The sequence below is a fragment of the Somniosus microcephalus genome, chromosome 3, assembly GCF_052327205.1.
Source record: "Somniosus microcephalus isolate GS21.2 chromosome 3, FLI_Smic_1.0, whole genome shotgun sequence".
Classification (NCBI taxonomy): Eukaryota; Metazoa; Chordata; class Chondrichthyes; order Squaliformes; family Somniosidae; genus Somniosus; species Somniosus microcephalus.
In genome coordinates, this window is record NC_140989.1 from 41362492 (window position 1) to 41390180 (window position 27689).

General features: G+C 45.6%; 1 protein-coding gene across 1 annotated transcript in view; it reads left to right on the forward strand.

Annotated features, from left to right (window-relative positions):
• Positions 1–27689, forward strand: part of ryr2a (ryanodine receptor 2a (cardiac)) — a 957985-nt gene that overhangs the window by 506035 nt on the left and 424261 nt on the right. Inside the window, exons 17-20 of the mRNA XM_085980259.1 lie at positions 10533–10651; positions 13168–13301; positions 19068–19309; positions 22358–22550. Coding sequence (XP_085836385.1) covers positions 10533–10651; positions 13168–13301; positions 19068–19309; positions 22358–22550 — 688 coding nt within the window. The remainder of the gene's footprint in view (positions 1–10532; positions 10652–13167; positions 13302–19067; positions 19310–22357; positions 22551–27689) is intronic.

The following is a 27689-nucleotide window of genomic DNA, read 5'->3' on the forward strand; positions in this document are numbered from 1 at the left end:
GTGAATTGGGCCTCCGTGTGCGCGAACCAAGCTGGTGCTTGGTGTTCCCAGAAGGTGGGGAGCTTCAAGGACGCGGCGCCGGCCGACATCGGGCTGCTGCTGGTTGCCATCGGGTCGTTGCTGGCCTCTGTAGGGCTACGTGAGTCGGGGGCTTCGGCCGCCGACATTCGGGGTCACCAATGTGGGAGACTACAGTCTCCCGCGTAAAGAAATAGGCAACACAGCGAGCTACAAGAAATAGGTCTTTACTCCAACTCTCACAATACAGTACTGAATTCGTAAAGCCTGCGAACCTGTGATGACTCACGGATTGGTCACCTGCTGGAACCTGATTGGTTTTCCTTCTCTCAGCAGCAGGCGAGTCTGAACATGCCTTATTCCTCTCAGCTTGCAACTGTCTTGCGGGGGGAGGGGAATACAGCGGTTAAAAGGGGATTATACAGGTTTATCTACATACACACAGTGTTTCCCCAATGTGGTAACGCCACAATTGGCTATTTAAATGTTTTACCACATGTGCTGTCTGATGAGCAGTGGTTTATAACTGCTGGCATGTGAATTGTCCAGTCCATGGCATCTGAAGAACCTGCTAAGCACAGGCATCCTTATCATAACCAGACATTTTACAGTGTTTCCTGTTTTATAGCAATTGGATTCAGACTACTTAAATTAATTTCACATAAGATCCTTGCGAGAGCCATGCTGGCTTTGAACTCAGATGCCAGAAGTGACAGGACACTCTTCTAACCCACTGCAATATCCTGCCCCTTTTTTAAAGACCAATTTCTTAATGGTTACGTCTTTGCTGATAACTACTTTCTTAATCAGCTGGGATGGATTACTTCCCACTATGTCATCTGCAAGAGTACAACAAAACAAATGTAAGGTATTGGCCTAGGCTTTTCATTTGGGGAGGAGGTTGGGAAGCATCTCCGGTTAAGGTGGGACTTCTGTCCGCAATGGAAATGTCCCTTACACTGGCTGCTTTAAGACCCTGGGGTCATTTGCATGCTGGAGGCAGGCGACCCAGCCTCGTGGAGAGTTCTACCAAACTGGGCCTGGAAGCTTACTCTGGCTAGCCTTGCAGTAGAGAAAGCTTGAAACAGCGTCCGAACTGCTTCTGAGGCCTGTACATGTCATTGTTCTGAAAGTAATTGTTGGATATGTTTGAGATTTAAGCGGTAATAATTGTACTACCTTGTACCTTGCTGACTGGAGACCCCTACATCCAGCATTTGAACTGGGCAAATTGCAGGAAACATAGTGGTTGCCATGTTTCCCTTGTTATCATCTGATTTGTTTGTTAGCAAGCACATTTTTTCTTTCTAAGATAAAGAGGATAACAACAGGGTTCTATGAGAAGGAAGACTGGATTATGTTCTGCTCCAAATGTCTGATTATTGTCTACAAGAAATGCTTGTGCAAGGAAATAGGTGACTGGGACGACATCGACCATGAGTGATTACTGTATAACTTTAGTGACTAGTGTAATAAACGTAGGCAGAGAGATCAATTAACCATGACACAGAGTGGATGTTTAGGTAAATAAGCTGTCAATAAACTGTTATTCAAAGGATCTGAGAAGAGGTAGATCATGAAGTTTTGTTTGTGGGAAGTATCTTTGAAGTAAACAACTAAGATTATTTACATAAATAAATAGTTGTAAAAAGGATCTGAGAATGGTCATGAAAAGTACCTTTAAAGTAGGCAAACAGAGGTGTATAAATGAGGATGCTTTTCCAGAATTAGTTGAAGAGCTTAGAAGATAGAGAAACCCAAAGCTGCTCCTTTGCACTGTATAGATTGAGCACCTATGCTGTATATGAATAATAAAGTCTGTTCTGTATATTCCACTATCAAGTGTCTTGCGCTTACTCGAAGCGTGTCGTTGTGAACCATAGATCCAATGGCAATAGCATGGGCCCCTCTTAAACTAAACCTTTCAAGTGCCCTCTGCTGACTGGAGACCCCTACATCCAGCATTTGAACTGGGCAAATTGCAGGAAACATAGTGGTTGCCATGTTTCCCTTGTTATCATCTGATTTGTTTGTTAGCAAGCACGTTTTTTACTACTGGGCCCACCTTCCACAAAGAGGGAGTTGGAGGGGACACAGCTGACTGTGTCTCCAAGCATATTTCCAGCCCCTTCAACTCCAGATCCTCCTGAAACCTGATGGGGCTGGAAAGCCCATTCATACATATTGACATTATGACCCTGTGTTCATTGATTTGCATTGGCTCCCGGTTAAGCAATGTCTTGATTAAAAAATTTTCATCCTTGTTTTCAAACCCCTCCATGGACTCGCCCCATCTTATCTCTGTAACCTCCTCCATCCCTACAACCCTCCGATATATCTGCACTCCTTCAATTCTGGCCTCTTGCGCATCGCTGTTTTAATCTCTCCACCATTAGCAGCCGTGCCTTCAGCTGTCAAGGCCCTAATCTCTGCAATTCCCTCTCTGAACCTCTCTTGCCTCCTTTAAGATGCTCCTTTAAACCTACCTCTTTGACCAAGCTTTTGGTCATCTGCCCTAATATCTCCTTATGTGGCTCGGTGTCAAATTTTGTTTGATAACGCTCCTGTGAAGCACCTTGGGACATTTTACTATGTTAAAGGAGCTATATAAATGCAAGTTGTTGTTGTAATCAGGGTGATACTATCGTTGCCTAACTGTTGTTCTCAGCTGCTTAATGCTTACACCCACTGTTTATTGCCCAAAGTACAGGAATGATTAGGACAAATAAATCTCAGCTTAATGTTACATACTGATCTGCTGGGGAGGGGTGGTGAAGGACACGGTAATTAAGGAATAAAATAGTTAAATACATTTCTCCATTTCAAGCTGCATGGTGATCATTTTTGTTTCAAAGTAATTCCCATTTTTATGGCACCAATCCATTTTCTGTCGGATATGATGCTGAACCAGCCAGTTAACATGAAACTAAACTGGTGTTTCTGAACTTTGCAAATTGATTTAAGATAGTCTGGTGAGTAGTTGAGAAGCAAGCTGCAGCTATAACGTTTGAATTATGTATTGTTCTTGCTATAAATTGGCAATGGTGGACTGTGATGAGCCTGAGTAACTCTGTATCATTCTGAAATAACAACAGAAAACGTTGGAAAAACTCAGCAGGCCAGGGCAGCATCCGTGGAGAGAGAAATGGAGTTAACGTTTCAGGTCTGGGACCCTTCATCAGAACGTCTTCGACCTGAAACGTTAACTCCGTTTCTCTCTCCACCGATGTTGCCTGGCCTGCTGAGTTTTTCCAGCGTTTTCTGTTGTTATTTCGGATTTCCAGCATCCGCAGTATTTTGCTATCGTGTCTGTATGATTCTGGTTTGGAGTGATGTGCTTTAAATTGGAGTGAAATTGTTTTCTTTTCAAATTGCTGTTTAGACAGGGCGTAAAGGAAATCCAGCAAAAAATGCTCTGCTGATTAGAACTATTAATCTTGAAAAACAGTCACGTAATTAGGTATAAACTAAGTTAGCTTTTTGTAACTAATGGGGTTTGTGTATGCAGTAATACAAGCTTCATCAGTGATTGAGGGTACTTTATTAGGATTCTACCTGTGTGTGAAGTGTATCTTTTTTACTCTTGCCCCCCCCCCCCCCCGCCACACATTATTATTCTCTGTGGTTGGCTAATGTTTAATGTTTTCCAAGCACGTCAGACTAAAGCAATTTGACTCCCTGTGGTGTGTAACATTTTTTTCTTGAGCACGCCAATTTACCTTTTGATGAAAACAAGGTTTAATTAAATGCTCTTTTTTTCCTCAAAAAATTATTTAAATGACTGTAATATGAAGAAGAGAAATGTGATACAAAACATATTTGATCTGTAATGTCTTTGTTTCATAAACATATTCCTCCATTCTGTATTTGCTTTTCTCATGGTTGACTATTATATTAATTTACATTGAAGTACATGTCAATAATTTGATTCAGTAATTCTCATATACATACTTCGTTTTACATTTTGACAGCAATATTGTCCTGTTCATCTGTTCCCTGCAACAAAAAGCCATTGTGCTCATCCTAGAGTGAAAAGTCTCAAAGCAGAACACATTTAACAAGCAAAAGCTACACAAATTTTTGCATTTGTGCTATTTAAATTATGAGCCTGAACCAACAAGCTGATAGGTTTACTAGGATGGTACCAGGGATGATGGACTTCAGTTATGTGGAGAGACTGGAGAAGCTGGGGTTGTTCTCCTTCGAGCAGAGAAGGTTAAGAGGAGATTTGATAGAGGTGTTCAAAACCGTAAACAGTTTTGATAGAGTAAATAAGGAGAAACTGTTTCCAGTGGCAGAATCGTCAGTAACCACAGGATACAGATTTAAGGTGATTGTCAAAAGAACCAGAGGCAACATGAGGGAACATTTTTTTTACGCAGGAGTTGTTGGAATCAGGAATGCACAGTCTGAAATGGTGTTGGAAGCAGATAGAAACATAGAAACATAGAAGATAGGAGCAGGAGTAGGCCATTCGGCCCCTCGAGCCTGCTCTGCCATTCAATGAGATCATGGCTGATCATCCAAACTCAGTACCCTGTCCCTGCCTTCTCCCCATATCCCTTGATCCCTTTAGCCTTAAGAAATATATCTAACTCCTTCTTGAATATATTTAATAAATTGGCCTCAACTGCCTTCTGTGGTAGAGAATTCCACAGGTTCACCACACTCTGGGTGAAGAAATTCCTCCTCATCTCTGTCCTAAATGGCTTACCCCATATCTTTAGACTGTGACCCCTGGTTCTGGACTCCCCCGGCATCGGGAACATCCTGCATTAGAATTTTATAAGGTTCAATGAGATCCCCTTTCATTCTTCTAAACTCCAGCGAGTATAAGCCCAATTGACCCAATCTCTCCTCATACGTCATTCCTGCCATCCCAGGTATCAGTCTGGTGAATCTTCGCTGCACTCCCTCCATGGCAAGAACATCCTCAGATAAGGCGACCAAAACTGCACACAATACTCAAGGTGTGGTCTCACCAAGGCCCTGTACAACTGCAGCAAGACATCCCTGTTCCTGTACTCGAATCCTCTCGCTACGAAGGCCAACATACCATTTACCTTCTTAACCGCCTGCTGCACCTGCATGCTTACCTTCAGCGACTGGTGCACAAGGGCACCCAGGTCTCATTGCACTTCCCCTTCTCCCAATCTATTGCCGTTCAGATAATAATCTGCCTTCCTGTTTTTGCCACCAAAGTGGATAACCTCGCATTTATCCACATTATACTGCATCTGCCCAATCACCCAACCTGTCCAAATCATACTTGAGTTTCTCGGCATCCTCCTCACAGCACACACGCCCACCCAGCTTTGTGTCGTCTGCAAACTTGGAGATATTACATCTAGTTCCCTCGTCTAGATCATTAATATATATTGTGAATAGCTGGGGTCCTAGCACCGATCCCTGTGGTACCCCACTAGTCATTGCCTTCCACGTAAAAAGACCCCTTTATTCCAACTCTTTGCTTCCTGTCTGCCAGCCAGTTCTCTATCCAAATCAGTACCTTGCCCCCAATCCCATGTGCTTTAACTTTACACACTAATCTCTTACGCGGGACCTTATCAAAAGCCTTCTGAAAGTCCAAATACACCACATCCACTGATTCTCCCTTATCTATTCTACCAGTTACATCCTCAAAAAATTCCAGTAGATTAGTCGAGCACGATTTATCTTTTGTAAATCCATGTTGACATTGTCCGATCCTGTCACTGTTTTACAAGTGCTCTGCTATTACATCTTTTATAATGGACTCTAGCATTTTCCCCACTACCGATGTCAGGCTTATGCTATAATTCCCCATTTTCTCTTTACCACCTTTTTTGAATAGTGGGGTAACATTAGCTACCCTCCAATCCATGGGAACTGTTCCAGAATCTATAGAATTTTGGAAGATGACCAGCAATGCATCTACTATTTCTAGGGCCACTTCCTTAAGTACCCTACGGTGTAGATTACCAGGCCCTGGGGATTTATCGGCCTTCAATCCCGTCAATTTCCTTAACACCATTTCTCTACAAATACTGATTTCATTCAGTTCCTCCCCTCTCATTGGAACCTATGCTCCCCGACGTCTCTGGGAGGTTATTTGTGTCCTCCTTTTGAAGACAGAACCAAAGTATGTATTTAATTGGTCTGCCATTTCTTTGTTCCCCATTATAAATTCCCCTGATTCTGACTGCAAGGGACCTACGCTCGACTTCACCAATCTTTTTCTCTTCATATAGCTATAGAAGATTTTACAGTCAGTTTTTATGTTCCCTGCAAGCTTATTCTCATACTCTATTTTCCCCCTCTTAATTAATTCCTTTGTCCTCCTTTGCTGAATCCTAAACTGCTCCCAATCCTCAGGTTTGCTGCTTATTCTGGCCAATTTATATGTGCTCTCCTTGGATCTTATGCTATCCCTAATTTCCCTTGTTAGCCACCTTTTTTGTTTTATTTTTATGCCAAACAGGGATGAATAAATTCTGTACTTCATCCATGCGATCTTTAAATGTTTGCCATTGCATATCCACCGTCAACCCTTTAAGTAACATTCCCCAATTCATCCTACCCAACTCACGCCTCATACCATCATAGTTTCCTTTATTTAAATTCAGGACCCTAGTCTCTGAGTCAAATACTTCACTCTCCATCTTAATGAAGAATTCTATCATATTATGATTGCTCTGCCCCAAGGGGCCTCGCACAACAAGATTGCTAATTAATCCTTTCTCATTACATAATACCCAGTCTAAGATGGCCTGATCTCTAGTTGGTTCCTCGACATATTGGTCCAGGAAACCATCCCGTATACACTCTAGGAATTCCTCTTCCACAGTATTGTTGCTAATTTGGTTAGCTCAATCTATATGTAGATTAAAGTCACCTATGATAACTGCTGTGCCCTTATTGCACGCATCTCTAATTTCCCATTTAATGCCATCCCCAACCTCGGCATTACTGTTTGGGAGTCTATATACAATTCCCACTAACATTTTCTGCTCCTTGTTGTTTCTCAGCTCTACCTATACAGACTCCACATCATCAGAGCTAATATCCTTCCTTACTGTTGTGTTAATCTGCTCTTTAACCAGCAGTGCCACCCCACCTCCTTTTCCTTTTTGCCTGTCTTTCCTGAATAGGTGTAGTGGTTAGCACTGTTGCCTCACAGCGCCAGGGACCTGGGTTCGAATCCGGCCTCGGGTGACTGTCTGTGTGGAGTTTGCACATTCTCCCCGTGTTTGCGTGGGTTTCCTCCGGGTGCTCCGGTTTCCTCCCACAGTCCAAAGATGTGCGGGTTAGGTTGATTGGCTATGATAAAATTGACCCTTAGTGTTAGGGGGATTAAATACGTGGGGTTACGGGGATAGGGTGGAGTAGGGGTTACAGGGATCGGGTGGGATATGTGTCGGTGCAGGCTCGATGGGCCGAAATGGCCTCTATCTGCACTGTGAGGTTTCTGTGATTCTGTGAATATTAAATACCCCTGGATGTTGAGTTCCCAGCCTTGGTCACCCTGGAGCCATGTTTACGTAATCCCAATCATATATCCATTTACAATTATTTGCGCAGCTAATTCATCCAACTTATTAGGAATGCTCCTCGCATTAAGACACAATGCCATCAGGCTTGTTTTTTTAACACTCTTAGACCTTGTAGAACTATTATTTACTGTGGCCATGTTTGATTTAAACCCTTGACTTCTCTGCCTGCCACTTTTGCTTTTCTCCTTCCTTTCTTTTGCTTCTATCCATGTTTCCCATTCCTCTGTCTCCCTGCACAGGTTTCCAACCCCCTGCCATTTTAGTTTAAACCCTCCCCAACAGCACTAGCAAACACTCCCCCTAGGACATCGGTCCCGGTCCTGCCCAGGTGCAAACCGTCCAGTTTGTACTGGTCCCACCTCCCCCAGAACCGGTTCCAATGTCCCAGGAATTTGAATCCCTCCCCCTTGCACCATTCCTCTAGCCACGTATTCATCTGAAATATCCTTCTATTTCTACTCTGACTAGCACGTGGCACTGGTAGCAATCCTGAGATTACTACCTTTGAGGTCCTATTTTTTAATTTACCTCCTAACTCCCTGTATTCAGCTTTTAGGATCTCGTCCCGGTTTTTACCTATATCGTTGGTACCTATATGGACCACGACAACTGGCTGCTCACCCTCTCCCTCCAGAATGCTCTGCAGCCGCTCTGAGACATCCTTGACCCTTGCACCAGGGAGGCAACATACCATCCTGGAGTCTCATTTGTGGCCGCAGAAACACCTATCTATTCCCCTTACAATAGAATCCCCTATTACTATAGCTCTCCCACTCTTTTTCCTCCTGTCCTGTGCAGCAGAACCACCCACGTTGCCAGGAAGTTGGCTGCTGCTGTCTTCCCCCGATAAGCCATCCCGCCCAACAATATCCAAAGTGGTATATCTGTTTGAGAGGAGGATGGCCATAGGGGACCCCTGCACTCACTGCCTGCACCTACTCCCTTGCCTGGCGGTCACCAATTCCCTTCCTGTCTGTGCAGCCTTTAACTGCGGTGTGACCAACTGATTAAACGTGATATCCACGACGTCCTCAGCATCGCGAATGCTCCAGTATGTATCCATTCGCAGCTCCGGCGCCACAATGCGGTCTGCCAGTAGCTGCAGCTGGATACACTTCCCGCACACATGGTCGTCAGAGACACAGGAAGTGTCCCTGATTTCCCACATAGTGCAGGAGGAGCATACCACGGCACTGAGCTGTCCTGCCATGACTTACCCTTCAATTAACTTAAATCAAATCAATACCACCAATTACACTACAATTAAATGATATACTCAAGGGCCCTTGGTTACGAGTACTTGAAAGTATAACCACAAAAAAATTAAGACCTTCTAAACTTTATAAACTATGAACCTTAACTGTCAAACTATAGAGTAGTATAAATACTCACCTGGCTGTACTCACCCAATCAGTTGTTCCCTCTGCCCGCGTCACGTTTTGAATCATGACGTGGCTCTGGAACGCCGCCGCCGGTCTGAGATTGGTAAGCCTCTGCAAAGAAAGCCCACGAAAGTGAGTTTAAATACTCACGGAGTCTCCGGTCTCACTGCTCCCGACACCAGCCTCTGCAAAGAAAGCCCGCGAAAGTGAGTTTAAATACTCACTGGGTCTCCGGTCTCGCTGCCCCTGACACCAGCCTCTGCAAAGAAAGCCCGCAAAAGTGAGTTTAAATACTCACTGGGTCTCCGGTCTCGCTGCTCCCGACACCAGCCTCTGCAAAGAAAACCCGCGAAAGTGAGTTTAAATACTCACTGCGTCTCCGGTCTCGCTGCCCCCGACACCAGCCTCTGCAAAGAAAGCCCGCGAAAGTGAGTTTAAATACTCACTGGGTCTCCGGTCTCACTGCTCCCGACACCAGCCTCTGCAAAGAAAGCCCGCGAAAGTGAGTTTAAATACTCACGTCTCCGGTCTCACTGCTCCCGACACCAGCCTCTGCAAAGAAAGCCCGCGAAAGTGAGTTTAAATACTCACTGGGTCTCCGGTCTCACTGCTCCCGACACCAGCCTCTGCAAAGAAAGCCCGCGAAAGTGAGTTTAAATACTCACTGGGTCTCCGGTCTCGCTGCCCCCGACACCAGCCTCTGCAAAGAAAGCCCGCGAAAGTGAGTTTAAATACTCACTGGGTCTCCGGTCTCACTGCCCCCGACACCAGCCTCTGCAAAGAAAGCCCGCGAAAGTGAGTTTAAATACTCACTGGGTCTCCGGTCTCACTGCTCCCGACACCAGCCTCTGCAAAGAAAGCCCGCGAAAGTGAGTTTAAATACTCTCTGGGTCTCCGGTCTCACTGCTCCCGACACCAGCCTCTGCAAAGAAAGCCCGCGAAAGTGAGTTTAAATACTCACTGGGTCTCCGGTCTCACTGCTCCCGACACCAGCCTCTGCAAAGAAAGCCCGCGAAAGTGAGTTTAAATACTCACTGGGTCTCCGGTCTCACTGCTCCCGACACCAGCCTCTGCCATTACTACAATATTATTACAATAGTAACTTTCAAAAGAGAATTGGAAAATACTTGAAGGGAAAAACATTTGCAGGGCTATGGGGAAAGAACGGGTGGAGTGGGACTAGTTGGATAGCTATACCAAAGAGTCAGCACAGGCACGATGGACCGAATGGTCTCCTTGCTGTGCTGTATCATACTATGTTTATGGGTTTGTGTCAGTTTGCTGCCCGGTGAAGTACTCATCTCGGATATCCCATCACATGGAGCTCCAGGGTGAGGCCAGGTGCTTTGCAACACAGAGGAGAGAGATGGAGAGAGAGAATCACAGTGTCCCATTCTAGTACACCTGCACTGGTTGCAGAGTGGCATTGGCGGAGGTCTCGCAGCATAGTGGCTGGGCTGCCTGCACTCTTGGCCAGGGATGGTGTGTGTGATGTGCAGAAGGGAAGAAGTATCAATAATAAAAATCTTCCCAAAAAAAAGTAAAAAGAAAAGAAGCATACGCATTCATTGAACTAATTAATTTTCATTTTACCAAATAGGAATTCTTGAGGTTTTGCACTGTGTTCTTGTGGAAAGTCCTGAAGCTCTGAACATTATCAAAGAGGGACACATTAAGTCTATTATTTCCTTGCTAGATAAACATGGAAGAAATCATAAGGTATGTTTTATTTATTTTAGTATTGATAATCATTTAACTTTGTGGAAAAAGGCATGTTTCTAAATTTCTAAAGACCACATGTGGAGACGATTTATTGTGAAAGTGTAAGTACATTTATAAAAACACATTTATATTTATTTATACATTTAAAATTTTGCTACAAATAGTAAGCAGAGGAAATCTTCCCCCAAGTATTTTGCCTTTTCTTAATGTTTTAATTCTAGGTAAGGTCCATTAGTGGAAAATGCTTACCTGTTTTTTTAAAATAATTAAAGAGATGGAGTGATTTATGGTCGATGCCATAGAGTTAGCTACTTCTTTATTACTGTAAGAATTGTACATTTGATTTTTTTTTAATGCTTATTATTGAAGATTCAAATATTATTTCCTCTAAAAGCCTCTTCAAGCCAGCAACCGCCTGCACCCAATATCTGTTTCTGTGCCTCTGACACTGCTGATCTGTGTTGACCACCAGGAGGCCTGCAAGAGTGACCCATGCCAAATCATAGAAACATAGAAGATAGGAGCAGGAGTAGGCCATTCGGCCCCTTGAGCCTGCTCCGCCATTCAATGCGATCATAGCTGATCATCGAATTTCAGTACCCGGTCCCTGCTTTCTCCCCATACCCCTGGAACCCTTTAGCCTTAAGAAATATATCCAACTCCTTCTTGAATATATTTAATGAATTGGCTTCTACTGCCTTCTGTGGTAGAGAATTCCACAGGTTCACCACTCTCTGGGTGAAGAAATTCCTCCTCATTTCTGTCCTAAATGGCCTACCCCTTATCCTTAGACTGTGACCCCTGGTTCTGGACTCCCCGACCATCGGGAACATCCTTCCTGCATCTATGCTGTCCAGTCCTGTCAGAATTTTATACGTTTCAATGAGAACCCCTCTCATTCTTCTAAACTCCAGCGAGTACAAGTCCAATCGTCCCAATCTCTCCTCATACGTCATTCCTGCCATCCCAGGTATCAGCCTGGTGAATCTTCGCTGAACTCCTTCCATGGCAAGAACATCCTTCCTCAGATAAGGCGACCAAAACTGCACACAATACTCAAGATGTGGTCTCACCAAGGCCCTGTACAACTGCAGCAAGACATCCTTGTTCCTGTACTCAAACCCTCTCACTACGAAGGCCAATGTACCATTTGCCTTCTTAACCGCTTGCTGCACCTGCATGCTTACCTTCAGCGACTGGTGCACAAGGACACCCAGGTCTCGTTGCACTTCTCCTTCTACCAATCTATTGCCATTCAGATAATAATCTGCCTTCCTGTTTTTGACACCAAAGTGGATAACCTCACATTTATCCACGTTATATTGCATCTGCCATGCTTCTGCCCAATCACCCAACCTGTCCAAATCATCCTGTAGTTTCTCGGCATCCTCCTCACAGCACACACGTCCACCCAGCTTTGTGTCATCTGCAAATTTGGAGATATTACATCTAGTTCCCTTGTCTAGATCATTAATATATATTGTGAATAGCTGGGGTCCAAGGACCGATCCCTGCGGTACTCCACTAGTCACTGCCTGCCACTCTGAAAAAGACCCGTTTATTCCAACTCTTTGCTTTCTATCTGCCAACCAGTTCTCTATCCAAGTCAATACCTTGCCCCCAATCCCATGTGCCTTAACTTTACACGCTAATCTCTTATGCGGGACCTTATCGAAAGCCTTCTGAAAGTCCACATACACCACATCCACTGGTTCTTCCTTATCTATTTTACTGGTTACATCCTCAAAAAATTCCAGTAGATTAGTCAAGCACGATTTACCTTTTGTAAATCCATGTTGACTTTGTCCGATCCTGTCACTGTTTTCCAAGTGCTCTGCTATTACAGGAAACTTTGTGCTATCCGGAGGTTGAATGTCCGGCAGCTTCGATTTAACGGCAGTAATCAGCAGCCGTTTGGTTAGGTTTTTTTTCTTCTCCTAGCATTCTTTTCACAGGCAGGCTCTGGAAAGCGTCTTTGTAGCTTAGCAACAACTTCAGAGACGCTTCCAAGCTACTGGGCCGAGTGTTTACAAGCTGTTGCTGAGCAACAGTGTTTGTGGTCAGATACGGCAGGCTCTGGAAGGTGTTTCTGTATCTTAGCAACAGCTTCAGAGACGCTTCCAAGCCACGGGCCGAGTGTTGACAAGCTGTTGCTAAGCAACAGTCTTTGTTGTCAGATACGGAGATGAAAAGCTCCTATCTGATAACATTGATGCTGGTCTATCCGGAAGTTTTGAGGCAACGGCAGCAGCTCGGTCCCGTGGGTGCTGGATAGCACAAAGTTTCCTGTACATCTTTTATAATGGACTCTAGCATTTTCCCCACTACCGATGTCAGGCTTACCGGTCTGTAATTCCCCATTTTCTCTCTACCACCTTTTTTGGATAGTGGGGTAACATTAGCTAACCTCCAATCCATGGGTACTGTTCCAGATTCCATCGAATGTTGGAGGATGTAGATTATCAGGCCCATGGGATTTAGAGTAAACACAATTAATTTTCTTGTCTTCTAAGGTTTTGGACGTATTGTGCTCTCTGTGTGTGTGCCATGGAGTTGCTGTGCGATCTAACCAGCATCTAATTTGTGACAACCTGCTACCAGGAAGAGACCTACTATTACAAACACGGCTCACCAACCATGTCAGCAGGTAACATTAAAAATTATCACAGTGATATATGTTCAGAAACTCTGTACTTTTAAATGAATGTAGCAAAGCAATAAATTGATGCACTTTTTTTTAACATTTTATATTAATCAAAAAATACTCTTTACGGATTCTCATGATGTCTGTAAGCGATTTTAGACTAGATCTAGGCTTTGGAAGAACGATGCCAAACCTCTGGCCTCACTTTCCTGCGTTTATATTGTCCTATAACTCTTTTATGGACAGAAGATTGGGCGGCCAAAATTTCAGTGAGTCTGCCCTGTTAGCGCAGCAGAGTGGGTTGCACATGCACACGAGTGAGATGGCCCAGACCCCGTTCCAAATTGCATGGCCTACTGAACTGGGATGGTACGTTGCTGCAGAGGGTAACCTAGCCTAAAGAGCATCTTGTGCAGAACTACCTTGACTTCAGCAGTCAGCAAAGAGAAGGCTCGGTGCTGACCAGTGCCAACACTTGTCTGCAGAACTATGCCTGCACCTTGGGGGGTCACATTCGTTTTCAACAACAACAACTTGCATTTATATAGCACCTTTAATGTAGTAAAAACATCCCAAGGTGCTTCACAGGAGCATTAGCAACCTAAATTTGACACTGAGCCAAATAAGGAGAAATTAGTGCAGGCGAGAGGTAGGCTTTAAGGAGCATCTAAAAAGAGAGGTAGAAAGGCATAGAAGTTTAGGGAGGGAATTCCAGAGCTTAGGGCCTAGGCAGCTGAAGGCAGGGCTACCAATTCCCCTCATCTTGGTCTGCCACTTCTTAATTCCCTGCTCTTTCGACTTTGGCAAAGGTTAACTCACAACAGATGAGGGGTTGAACATGGGATCCTCAGAGATAGCCAGTTAGAATTCCATGGGGGTTCTCTTGATCTTCCGCCATAACTTTGGTGGAAGATCTGCAGAAACTGTGGAGAAACAGATATCGGCGTGACAGCTGGTTATGGCATTTCTCCAGGGTTTCCACGGATCTTCTGCCGAAGTCTCAGCGGATTATCGGGAGAACCCCTCCCCACAGAAATTCAAACCAGTATTTTTATGTCCGAGACGGATTGGGAGAAACTAGTAGTTTTTTATGCAACAGCGCAGTTTGTATTGTGTTGGAGTATGTTTAATGCAATTTGTTTACCTGTTTTATTATATTTAATATCAGTACAATCAAACCTGTAATATGGCCACCTGCGTAACACGGCTATATAATCACAGTTCTGGCCAAAATTTACTGCAATTTTAATGTAATTATTGTCTTTCTGGCAGTTATCTTTGTATTACATATTAGAGCCATTTAATCCACTCTGCCCCAACAATGTACCACTATCACAAAAGATCACCTCCATACTCCACTAATTGGACATTGCCACATCTCACATCTCTGTGACCTTTCTGAGTGAAGTTGCCAGATTAGTCAAGTTTTGTGTTGTGGGCTGATGTTCACCAGGAACTTGATTGAGGCTGCTCAAAATTATTTAATTTTGGACACTTACCTCTAGGAAAGGAGACAACCATCCAACTGTCTGGGCTGGGTTTAAAACCCAGGTTTGAATCTAGAGGTTAAAGGGAAATATCTTCTTCTTAGGCAGTCCCTCGGAACCGAGGATGACTTGCTTCCACATTAAAAATGAGTTCGCAGGTGACTGATGAGTCAAATGCGGGACCTACAGTCTCTGTCACAGGTGGGGCAGACGGTGGTTGAAGGGGTGGGTGGATGGGGTGCTTGGGTTGACGTGCGCTCCTTCTGCTGTTTGCGCTTGGCCTCCGCTTGCTCCCGGCGAAGAGACTCGAGGTATTCGGCGCCATCCCGGATGCTTCTCCTCCACTTTGTGCGGTCTTGGGCCAGGGATTCCCAGGTGTCGATGGGGATGTTACACATTTTCAAGGAGGCTTTGAGGGTGTCCTTGAAGCATTTCCTCTGCCCACCTAGGGCTGTCTTGCCGTGCCGGAGCACCAATTAGAGCACTTGTTTTGGGAGTCTCGTATCAGGCATGCGGACAATGTGACCCGTCCATCGGAGCTGGTTGAGCGTGGTCAAAGTTTCGATGCTGGGGATGTTGGCCTGAGCAAGCACACTGACGTTGGTGCACCTATCCTGCTAATGGATTTGCAGGATCTTGCGGAGGCAGCATTGGTGGTACCTCTCCAGTGCTTTGAGGTGCCTGCTGTACATGGTCCACGTCTCTGACGCATACAGCAGGACGGGTACCACTGCTGCTCTGTAGACCATGAGCTTAGTGCCGGGTTTGTGGTCGTGGTCTTCAAACACTCTCTTCCTCAGGCAACCGAAGGCTGCACTGGCACACTGAATGTGGTGTTGGACTTCGTCATCAACGTCTGCCCTTGTTGACAGTAAGATCCCGAGGTATGGAAAGTGGTCCACATTGTCCAAGGCCTTGTCGTGGATTTTGATAATCGGGGGGCAGTACTGTGTGGTGGGGACAGGTTGCTAGAGGACCTTTGTCTTACAGATGTTTAGTGTAAGGCCCATGCTCTCGTACGCTTCAGTGAAGGTGTTGACAATGGTTTGGAGTTCGACCTCCGAGTGAGCACAAATGCAAGCGTCGTCTGCGTACTGTAATTCGACGACAGAGGATGGAACGACCTTGGATCTGGACTGGAGGCGACGGAGGTTGAACAGTTTCCCGTTTATTCTGTAAATTAGCTCCACTCCAGTGGGGAGCTTACTGAGGGTGAGATGGAGCATTGCAGCAAGGAAGATTGAGAAGAGCATTGGTGCGATGACACAGCCTTGTTTGACCCCGGTTCGTACGTGAATTGGGTCTGTGGTGGAACCGTTGGTCAGGATCACGGCTTGTATGTCGTCGTGAAGCAGGCGGAGGATGGTGACAAACTTTTCAGGGCAGCCGAATAGGGAAATATGGTTGTCTACTGAGCCATATGTAAAGTATATATATGTATTAAAAAGAGTAAATACCTGAGACATAGCAGGTGCAGGCAGCATCTGTTGAGAATACACAAGTCCGTTGAAATTTCATGCATAAACCCTTCCTCAGAACTGAAAGGTTACGGAAAGATTTCCAGCATCTGCAGTGTTTTGCTTTTTATTCATAAAGTATATGTCTGTTCACTCGAAGTGTACGGTTTTACTTTGTTAACATAATGGTAAAAAAAAACTAAGTGAAGATATCTTCGACACATAAACCAAGTCGAATGTATGTTATTGATATGAATCTGCAAGACAGTCAATATGTAGGAACAGAGGAACGAACAGGAGTAGGCCATTCAGCCCCTCAAGCCTACTCCACCATTCAGTTAGATCAGGGCTGATCTGTATCTCAACTCCATTTACCCGCCTTTGATCCATATCCCTTGATACCTTTACTTAATTAAAAAAAACCTGCTGACATCAGCCTTGACAATTTCATTTGACCCAACATTCACAGCCTTTTGGGGGAGGGAATTCCAAATTTCCGCTACCATTTGTGTGGAAAAAGAGCTTCCTGATTTCACTACTGAATGGCCTGGGTCTAATTTTATGATTGCGCCCCTTTGTTCTGGAGTTCCCCCATCAAAGAAAATAGTTTCTCTGTATCTACCCTATCAAACCTTTTATCATTTTAAACACCTCGATTAGATCACCCCTCAACCTTCTAAACTCAAGGGAATGCAAACAACTTTATTCAACCTGTCCTCATAATTTAATGCTTTAAGACACACTCACACTAACCATAATTTGTATTTTAAAAAGGGTACTTTGTAGCAATTATATTGTAAAAATATTATGAAATGTAAGTTGGAGTAAATGAGACGTTTGAATAATTTTATTCATCTAACAGCTGACACCATTTTCAGTCCGCGGTAGATTAGTGTCTCCTTATTTAGGGATGAATAAGATTTTCTATCAACCTTCCCGATATTTCACTCCTTTTCTCATTTTCTGAATTAGTAAAAGTAAACATTTAATTAAAATATATATATATATATAGGGCTCGAATTGCCAAGCCCCTTGGAGGCGGGAGTGGGGGGGAAAATTGCAGAATCGGGGGGCACGATCCCTTCCCGCCTCCATGCCCGTTTCCCAGGAGGCGGGTACCCGACCTGTGCTGGGAGCCGCCTCCCCGAGGCGGGAAGGGGATTAGTGCCAATTAACTGCCTGCTAACAGGTAGTTAACAGACAGTTTTTAGCCCTGAAGTGTGGGCTGCCCGACGGCTCCAAACCACGCCAAGTTAGCGAGGCGGGCTGAAGGGCTTGGAGGGTTTGAGATGTCTGGTGTTCAGGTGAGTGATGGGTGCATGAGTGCAGAGGTAAGTGTGTTTGGTGTGTGTAAAGTGTTTAAATAAGTTTTACTTACCTTTACTTACTAATGCAGTCTTCCTTCCTTCAGGTCTCGGGAGTCCCTCATCTAACTGGCACAGAAAGCAGAATGGTCGCGAGCTGTCAAAAGTTGCAGCATTCTGCTTTCTGTTCTGGAGAGATCTCTAACTGAGTCTGTGGAGAAGGACTCAAGTTAGAAGTCAGATTGTCAGTGTTTGACAGCTTCACAGAGCTGTCAAACGCTGATATTTCATCTGTCAAAAGCTCTTGACAGATGAAATGTCAATCCCTGACATCACCTGTAACCGGGTGTCTATTAATTGGCCTGCTGAGCCCGCTGGGCAGGTACAAGGTCAATCAAGGGAAAATCGAGTGGGTTGGCCACAAATCGATGGAGACGGGACTACAACCCAAAAAGTGGGAGTCCCGCCTCCATCACGTCCCCATTGACAAAATCCAGCCCAAAGTCTCTAACTGCAGCTAAAGTAGACTTTTAAAAATGTTTTAAATATATCCAGCCTCTGACTGCAGCTTTGTTTTCAACATATAGCCCTACTTTACCACAAACTGACAGCCCAGTATACAGTTAAGCCCACTCTTAATTTATTAAAATCAAATCAAATTGAAAATGTAAAATGACTGGAAAAGTAATGAGCATTAATGGAAATGTGAAGTTTGCATTTTAAAGACACATATGGTAAGTGTAGCATGCTTGGGAGGAACAGGTGACTTTGGACCTAAGGTTCCCAAAGCTTTCTACCACTGTGGGGGGTTTTCCTCATCTCATGTCTGGATCTGTTATAGACTAATTGATAAGGATTACTTGCCACGATTAGTTGACAACTCCATTATTGTTGTATCATGCGACTCCCGGGATGGTAGAAGGCGAATGAGATGGACCGTGCTGTTTTCTGCTTTTGTGCTGGCCAGCCTACAATTTTCCAGTCATTAAAATGAATGAGCAGAACATGATTGGGACCAGAAGTGAAAAACCATGGCTGTTTTGTTAAAAAAGCACAGTGTAAGCCGGTTTTACGGTATACCCATGTTTTAAATGATCGACACCCAGAATTTCCAGAGGAGACTTTTTTGCGGGGTGGATCTTGGGTGGGATTGAACATCCCCCCCACTGCACCCTTGACCCCTGTCTGGTATCCTGCAGTCGGGAGTATTATATAGTGTATGGGTGCCACTGGCATTCTCAGTGGCGATGTAGCACCCGCATCAGGTGGGTGGGAAGAATTTTGCTGCAGTGTCTTACTCCCAGCCTCACTTAGGCCAAAACTTCTGATGAGCAGATAACTGGGTTGGGAACTCCGTGTAATTAGGTCCCGTCACAGATTCCAGCCCCAGATCTGTGCAGATACTATTTCTTTTACAGCCACAGGATTGAAGAGTTTTGTGCTAGAATGTTGGTTCGAATTCAAAAAATAAGTTGAAAGTTTCTTTGATGAAGAAGCAAAATTATTTTTTTCTACTTTCAGCATGCGGCCCAATATCTTTCTTGGAATCAGCGATGGTGCTGCCCAATACAAGAAGTGGTACTATGAGCTAATAGTGGACCATGTTGACCCCTTTGTAACAACTGAAGCTACACATCTTCGAGTTGGCTGGGCTTCAACAGACGGTTACTCACCGTGCCCTGGAGGGGGTGAAGGGTGGGGAGGAAATGGTGTAGGAGATGACCTTTACTCCTATGGATTCGATGGACTGCACTTGTGGTCAGGTAGGTAGTTCTACATAATTAGGAATAATAACGCTTTACGTAACCAATTGCAAATGCAAAGCTTGAGTCTACTTCCAGACTGTTGGCACCTTCTCCGCATCAGAAACTATTTAAAAAATAATCATGCTAATATAGAGATATTTTAAACCAGAAACATCTGCCGCATGTCATACTGTTTGCCATGAAAAATGGTCTGTCAATCAGAAATAGATAACGGAAACAGCTCAGTCGTTAGTTGCTTGACAATCATATGCTACCATATGCTATCATTGTGATTGATTGTTAGTGTTAAAGTTGTTTGGGGTGCAACATTTCAAAGTTTTTGGGACTAATTTTAGACATGAGTTTAACAGAAATCTGATCTTCAGCAGTGGACTGGGACGTCTTTTAGTATTTTAGAACAAATGCTATCATAAGCATCCATTAAAAAAAAACTGAAACCTGAATTCCAAAAATAGGTATCTTTTTCTGTTGATATCATATGGGCAACTGGCTTAAAGAAACTACAGGAAACTTTGTGTTATCCGGAGGCTAAATGTCCAGCAAGCTCAAGCCACCGGCAAAAATCAGGAGCCGTTTTATTAGGTTTTTTTTCTTCTCGTGGCTTTTTTTTCAGGCTCTGCAAAGTCTCTCTGAAGCTGTTGCTAAGCGACAGAGACGCTTCCAAGGTACGGCCGACTGTTTAGAAGCTGTTGCTAAGCAACAGTGTTTGTTGCCAGATACGGAGCTGAAGCTGAAGCTCCGTATGCTTCAACATTAACGCTGGTTTGTCCGGCAGTTTTAAGGGAACGGCAACAGCTCGGTCCCGTCGGTGCCGGATAGCACAAAGTTTCCTGTAGTGAGTCTGATGGTATGAGAAAAAGAATGTGCATTTATAGCACACATTCAGCAGGTCTGAAAGCACCTCACAATCAGTTAGTTACGTTCGGAGTCCAGCCACGGTTTTTACGTAGACAAATGCAGCAGAGAATTTGTACACCATAAGGCTGGCAGGTGAGCTGAATGACCAGTCGATCGGATTTGTTGGTTGAGGGAGGGATGTTGACCAGGTCCCTGATTTTCTTCAAACAGTGCTTTAGCTTTTCTGTGTGCTTCTGTTTTGCATCAACCTGAACAGGGAGCCAGAACCACAGTTTAGCAGGTGATTTGAAGAACAGCATCTCCAACAATGTAGCAACCCCTCAATATTGCACTGAAGCGCCAGCTTACATTATGTACTTGAGTCCTGGAATGAGGCTAGAAACAACTGGCAAGGAAGCTACCACTTAAAAAGACATTTATCCACAGTGTTTCAGTTTGAATGTCAATATTGTTAATTAGTTGCATTTTCTGTTACCGTGTAGTGTATGATCTTTTAATACACCCATTTCTCAATTACAGTGTTTTCTGTTATGAGAAATTTTAATGTGTGTTAAACCTGTGTTTTTCAGAATCTGTGGATATTTTCATGATAAGTACCTTACTGTGCTTTTACATTACAGAAATGCTGTTGACCACCTTTGTGAGTCTTACGCAATGGTAATACTGTCGCCTGAGTCAGAACGTCGTGGGTTCAAGCCCCACTCGAGGGACTTGAGCACATAGTCTAGGCTGGCACATCAGTGCAGTACTGAGAGAGCACTGCACTGTCGGAGGTGCCGTCTTTCAGATGGGACGTTAAACCGAGGTCGGTCTACCTTCTCGGGTGGACGTAAAAGGACCCACGGCTATTCGAAGAAGAGCAGGGGAGTTCTCCCCAGTATCCTGGCCAACATCTATCACTCAACCAACATCACTAAAAAAAAAACAGATGATCTGGCCAATTGTTTCATTGGTGTTTGTGGGACTTTGCTGTGTGCAAAAACTGGCTGCTGTATTTCCTACGTTACAAAAGTGACTACGCTTCAAAAGTGCTTTGTTGGCTGTAAAGCATCCTGTGGTTGTGAAATGCATGTTGTTCTTTCTTTCAAACATAAAATGATCAGTTTGCGATGGTCCAACAGCTGCTATTAGTTATGGTAGATCCCTGATCTATCTTATAGGTGTGCTGAGCTGCTTTAGCTTCTCTGTGCTTATGCTCCCTTTAAGCTGTGCGTGCATGGCCGCGCAGTAACCTGCAAGTTCCCCTGCAAGCATCTCACAAGCTTTTACATCGGAAATACCGGGCATGCGCCTTTATTTAAAGGGGCCGCGCATTGAACGAAACAGACTGCGCAGAACACAGTGCAGCCTACAGGGAACATTGGTCATGACATAACTTGGCGCCATGGCAAGTACTCATGATGCACTCGCCCAACTGTCTCCTGCCTGCATAGCAATTTTAAATAAAATTACAGCTCTTTTTTTATATACCGGAAAGGAATATACAGCCTGGTGCCTCGACTCTGCTGTAGGCCTGAGCTGTTAGTCACATGAAAGAAGGGCAAAATTAGCACAGCTGGGAGTTATTGTTGAAATATAATGATTGGTGGATTTAGGGCTGATGCTGGGAATGTGGCTGCATCCCTCTTATTCACCCAACTTTCAGTGTCAGCCCTCTGCACTCGACCCAATTATTGATATCAGGTGATGGGTTAGCCACCAGCTTATTCATTGGAGTATATGCATATTTTTTCATTGATGTATAAAAGTGCTAATATTGATCAATTCAAATGCTAAAATCCCTACCAAGAGTGGCACGATTGTCAACTTTTAAATTCATTCAATTGAGGGCGTGGCCTGAAATTGTGAGTCTCGCCAGGTCGGGGGGGGGGGGGGGTGCAGACACTGGAAGTCGGGTTATGTTCTGGATTCGCAGGGTGCCAATTTAGGTGAGGGAGAAATGTGCTATCGGCATTATTTCAGGTGAGCTGTGATTAGCTGTGTTTCTGCCCATTGTGGTATCGACAACACAAATTTGATCTGAGGAAATAGCAACAAGCTGCCATTTTAAATGGGTTGTTAAAACTATCAAAATAATCCTGTAAGAACATTTTTATTTCTAAAAGAGGAAAATCTACCCAATGGAGCATTTGAGACGGTAGGAAACTGACGCAATATTTTCTTAATTTGTCATTTTTCTCCTTTTAGGGTGTATTGCACGGACAGTAAATTCACCAAATCAGCACCTGCTACGAGCTGACGATGTTGTCAGCTGTTGCCTGGATTTAAGCGCTCCAAGCATTTCCTTCCGAATTAATGGGCAGCCAGTTCAGGGAATGTTTGAAAATTTCAATACCGATGGACTCTTCTTCCCCGTGGTCAGCTTCTCTACAGGAGTAAAGTTAGTAATCCTTAACGCCTTCTCCATTCCCGTGTTTATTTCAGTTAAGTATTTGTGTAACAGTGAGTCAATCTTCTAGGGTAGAGAGCTGAGCCAAGCCAGGAACCACCCCATGATTCTGACACCAATATTTTGCCAGTAGAGGCGAACCAGTCCACTATATTGGAAAAGACACACTATTGCTGCAGTTACTTGTACAGGTTACATCAGTTTAGCTGTTTTGGATGTAAATACTCCACATTGCTATTTCCCCATCAATATCTTACTGGGCCCATCAGTGTGGAGCCAGAGGCTGCGAATTTTATTCCTCTGAGGGGGCGGGTTTGGAGGCGGGTCTGTCGTGAAAAATCTGAGATACAGGAAACTTTGGTTTATCCGGAGGTTAACTGTCCGGAATGCTCGAGCCACCGGCAAAAATCAGGAGCCGTTTCGTTAGGTTTTTTTTCTTTTCGTTGCTTTTTTTTCACCAGTCAGGCTCTGCAAGGTCTCGCTGAAGCTGTTGCTAAGCTACAGAGACGCTTGCAAGGTACGGCCGACTGTTTAGAAGCTGTTGCTAAGCAACAGGGTTTGTTGCCAGATACGGAGCTCAAAATCTCCGTATGTTTCAACATTGGCGCTGGTTTGTCCGGCAGTTTTGATGGGACGGCAACAGCTCGGTCCCGTCGGTGCCGGATAGCACAAAATTTCCTGTATTGGGGGCGGGCTGCGAACCCGCCTCCACGTGACTTTGGGAAGTGTCAGGTCAGCTGCTCCCGAACTGACCCGACACCAAACGGCGGGGCAGGTTGTTAAGCCAGTTAACAGCTCGTTAACTGCCTGGATAATCCTATTTTAAAGGGCTGATCAGATTTTCGAGGATTTTCAACATGCTGCCCGCCTTCATTAAAACACGTCTGATGAATTGAGCCGGGTTGACCTCGGACCTGAATTGCATCCCAGCTGCTCGAGCAGCTTAAAAGCGGTCCTGCAAACTCTCATTCTATCACATGCTACAACTTAGTGCTTTGAGGCTTGGGAGGCATTTAGCAGCTCTACTAATCTTCTGAGTGTTGAGGCTGAAATCCATCTGCTGTATGACCTCCTTGGAATACCCTTTGACCACTTCGTCTGAGTGCACACAACCTCCATTCCTCCACTGAGATACATACCAGCGGTATGGGAACCATTTATATCCTCTCATCCTGGTCGTCGGATTTGGAGGAACAGCAGTCGTGGCAGCAACGCAACCAGGCACAACAGCAGCACCAACAGCAGGAGCGCCAACCTTCTCCTCAGCCACCTGATGATGATGCACAGGGCAGTGGTCGTCAGCGCAGGGCTGCACCTCACCGCAGGAGATACCCCCCAACACAGGGTTTACAGGCATAGGATGAGCTTCCTCAACATGAGTGAGCAGTCATGCCAACAGAGGCTGAGACTTCCGCGGGATGTCGTCGCTGACATCTGCGCAATGCTGCACCAACACCTGGACCCCAGAGGAGCGTGTGGACACCCCTTACCAGTAGCTGTCAAAGTCAGCACCACACTCAACTTCTTTGCTTCGGGCTCCTTCCAGGGATCAGCAGCAGACATCAGCGGCATCTCCCAGTCGGCCGCACACAGCTGCATAACACAGGTTACTGATGCCCTCTTTGCAAAGGCGCACAGTTACATCCACTTCTCCACGGATGAAGCAAGTATAACTTTGCGTGCAGTTGGCTTTGCAAATATGGCAGGCTTCCCAAGGGTGCAGGGTGTCGTAGACTGCACACATGTGGCCATTAGGGCACCCCATCACAACCCAGCTGTATTTGTCAACCGCAAGGGCTTCCACTCCCTTAATGTCCAGCTGGTGTGTAACCACAGGAACATCATCATGCATGTTTGTGCAAAGTACCCTGACAGTTGCCATGACTCCTTGATCCTGCGCCAGTCTACTGTGCCTTAGCTCTTCAATCTGCCAACTCAACTTTCCAGATGGCTACTTGGCGACAAGGGCTATCCCCTGAAAAATTGGCTCATGACACCGATGAGGGGGCCATCAAACGAGGCTGAGAAGCAGTACAATGTGAGCCACATTTCCACCAGTAGCATCATAGAACAAACATTCGGCTTTCTCCAAATGTGATTCCGATGCCTCGACAGATCTGCTGAAGCCCTGCAGTATGCACCAGTCACAGTGTCCAGAATCATCACTGTCTGCTGTGCCCTGCACAACATCGCACAGCAGCGTGGTTTAACACTCCCCGAGGAACAAGTGGCTCAGCACAGAGCCTCCACGGAAGAGGGGGAGGATGAGGAGGAGGACGAGGAGGATGAGGAGGAGGCACGCCTTGGGGGGCCGGATGTGGCCAAAGAAGCAGCACTCAAGCAGTTTGCTGGCCGTCATGCAAGGGATGCACTCATCCATGCCAGATTTGTGTAAGCTTACGCTTCAGCCACAGGTGGCTAGCATATGGCTATGAATGTGTGGACGACATTCTTAAAATGCCATACATCATCTCTCCAATAAGCGGTGATTTCCTATCGCTTTCAGCATCATCATTACAAATGCAAGTCACTTTGAGGCCTCAATGTGTAACTTCCATTTCCCAGAACACATAGGCCAGACCTTCAACTGTTTACCATAACTTTTGTTTACTACATTCACAAAAGCATGACAATGCAAAATATAAAACAGAACAAAACACCCAAGTGACTCCCCTTGTGACTAATTGTGCTTTATCTTCCTCTTACGTATGCTTCTACGTGGTGCTTCCCCTGTGGCTTCAGCAGATGTAGAGGCACCATGCTGACTTTGATGCTGCGCCCGCTTAGATGCCTTTGGCAGGCATCCTCTGGGTTTGGGAGCCTGTGAGGCCTCCTCCACAGTTTGCTCTTCCTGCGGCTGTGCAGGGGCTGAAACGGCCATCTCAGTTAGTTGTGCAATGTGTGTCGGTGAGCGAGGGCTCCGCAGTGGCATGGTCATGTGAGCACTTGCAGAGGAGCCCACACTTCCTTGTTGCCTGCCACCAACGTCCCTGATGGGTCAGCTGCACTTCAGTGCTAGCAAGTGGCTGGAGAGCACCTTGCTGCACATCGGGGGGGCCATGAGGACCCGTCTCAGTACTGGCAGTCCTCATAACAAGAACGTCCATGAAGCTCTGGTGTCTCTACTCAATAGATGCCCATCTCTCCTCCATAGCAGACAATCTATTTTGAAGAGTCACCATGTTTTCGTTAGCCAGGCGACTTATGTCCTCCATGGCGGTTGCCACCCTCTCCATGGCGGAACGTTCATGCGCCATTGCCTCCACAAAGGCAGTGCTCATGTTAGAGATGGTCTCCTCCATTCTCTTCACACTCGCAGTTACCCTGGATGCAAACCCTCTCAGACTCCTGCATATGTTCCTGGAGTTCCAGCACCACTCTCAATCTGGATGGCCGCAGAGGCACAACATCTGCATGCAGCTAAGCAGAGCTAGGAGAGTCCTCCGACCTCCGACGAGGACTCTCCACTGCTGTCGATGTCTCCACCATCTGCTGATGCTCACTTGTGAGCTGTGATACACCAGGCGACAACACTACTCTTAAGTCGCGAGAGCCCCGGTGATCTGCGTTTCGGTGCTGGTGCTGGGTGCGCTGAGTCCTGGTGACACTCCTACCTCAGAGGCTGCAGGTTCTTCTGAGGAGTCATCTGGCTGTTCCTCCTGGACAGTGGGGAGGGGGGCGCTCAATGGTCCTGTGGGATTTTGAGGTAGCAGACACATCCTTTTGTGCAGATGATACAAAGCGAATCTCCATGAACATCATATGCCATTGCAGTCAATCATTAAATCTAAATGAGAGGGATGAAACTCTATTTTGTCACCAGCTTCGTCTAGTGTGCCTGTCTCTCCATCGCCCACTTCCAGATCCTCACCACCTCCAACGATTTCATGCGCAGCCTGCCCAGCACTTGTCAATGTTGCAAGGGTTGGTGTGCCTCCTCCTGCCTGTCCTGCAAGGAGGGACACAAGCGGAGTTTCAGCGAGAGTGATAGAGTGAGTGTGAAGAATCCATAACATAGAAGCTTAGAGGGAGACCGAGATGGAGTGAGGTGCCAAGAGGAAGCTAGCTCCCTGTGCGTTGTTAGTTGCTGTCAATGCATAACAGTGAGAGCGAGTGTGAGGGGTGAATAGGCAGGATGGTGAAGTGATTCAGTACAGAGAGAGAGATGGATAGGTAAGGGTGCAAGGGAAGTAAGGGTAAGGTGAGATGTGGAGGAGCAGGCTTACACAGCAGAGTGCTGGTGATGAGGAGAAAAGGGAAGCAGATTGAAGGTAAGTGTGATGCGATACTCACGTTTGATGATCGCAGAAGACCATTAAAGCGTTTCCTGCACTGGATTCATGTGTGTGAACAAACGGATCTTGCGCTGACCTCCTCAGCAATGCGCAGCTAGGCTGCCTTGGTTTGCTGAGGAGGCTTTCTCTGGCCATCGGGAGGGAACAGAATCTCCCTGCGCCCTCTAACTCCCTCTACAAGAGCCTGGAGGGAATCGTCCGTAAGCGTGGTGCTGCCTTGGCTCTCGGTGAACTCATTGTGGCCGTGCCAATTCCAGACTCCAGCAGAATCAAGAACTGAAAGGCTGAGGCTGCATGGGGCCCTTAAAAACATCCGCACTAACGACGTCATCAGAGGCGACGAACAGACCCGATCCCAGTTATTGGACAGACCAGCGTGTACCATTCAACTTAAGAGGCCAATTAAGCTAAAATCTCAAATGGGGATCGGTTGCAGACGGCAGGGGGTCCAGACCCCGTCCACCAGGCAACCCGACTCCATCCCACCTCCTCCATTAAATTTGCGGCCAGAGATGTTTAACGATGACTGTATCATTATATAATTACTACAGGATAAGCCAGTTACACAAATAGCTGAGAATGGGCCAAACCCACTGAAAGTAAGTAGGGCTGATTTTCTTATGTCTACTGCAATGTTTACGCTGGAAGATGGAGCGGTAGGCGATTGTTAATTTTTTTTAAATGCCTGCCCAACTGGATTTTTGAGCAAGCCTCGCAATGGGCTTCCATCGCTCCTGCCCAAAACAGGTAGCAGCCTTATTTAAATCGCAATTTTCTTGGACCAATGAGAAGAACAGTGCACACCCCACCCATTGATCTGCTGATGTGGAGCGGT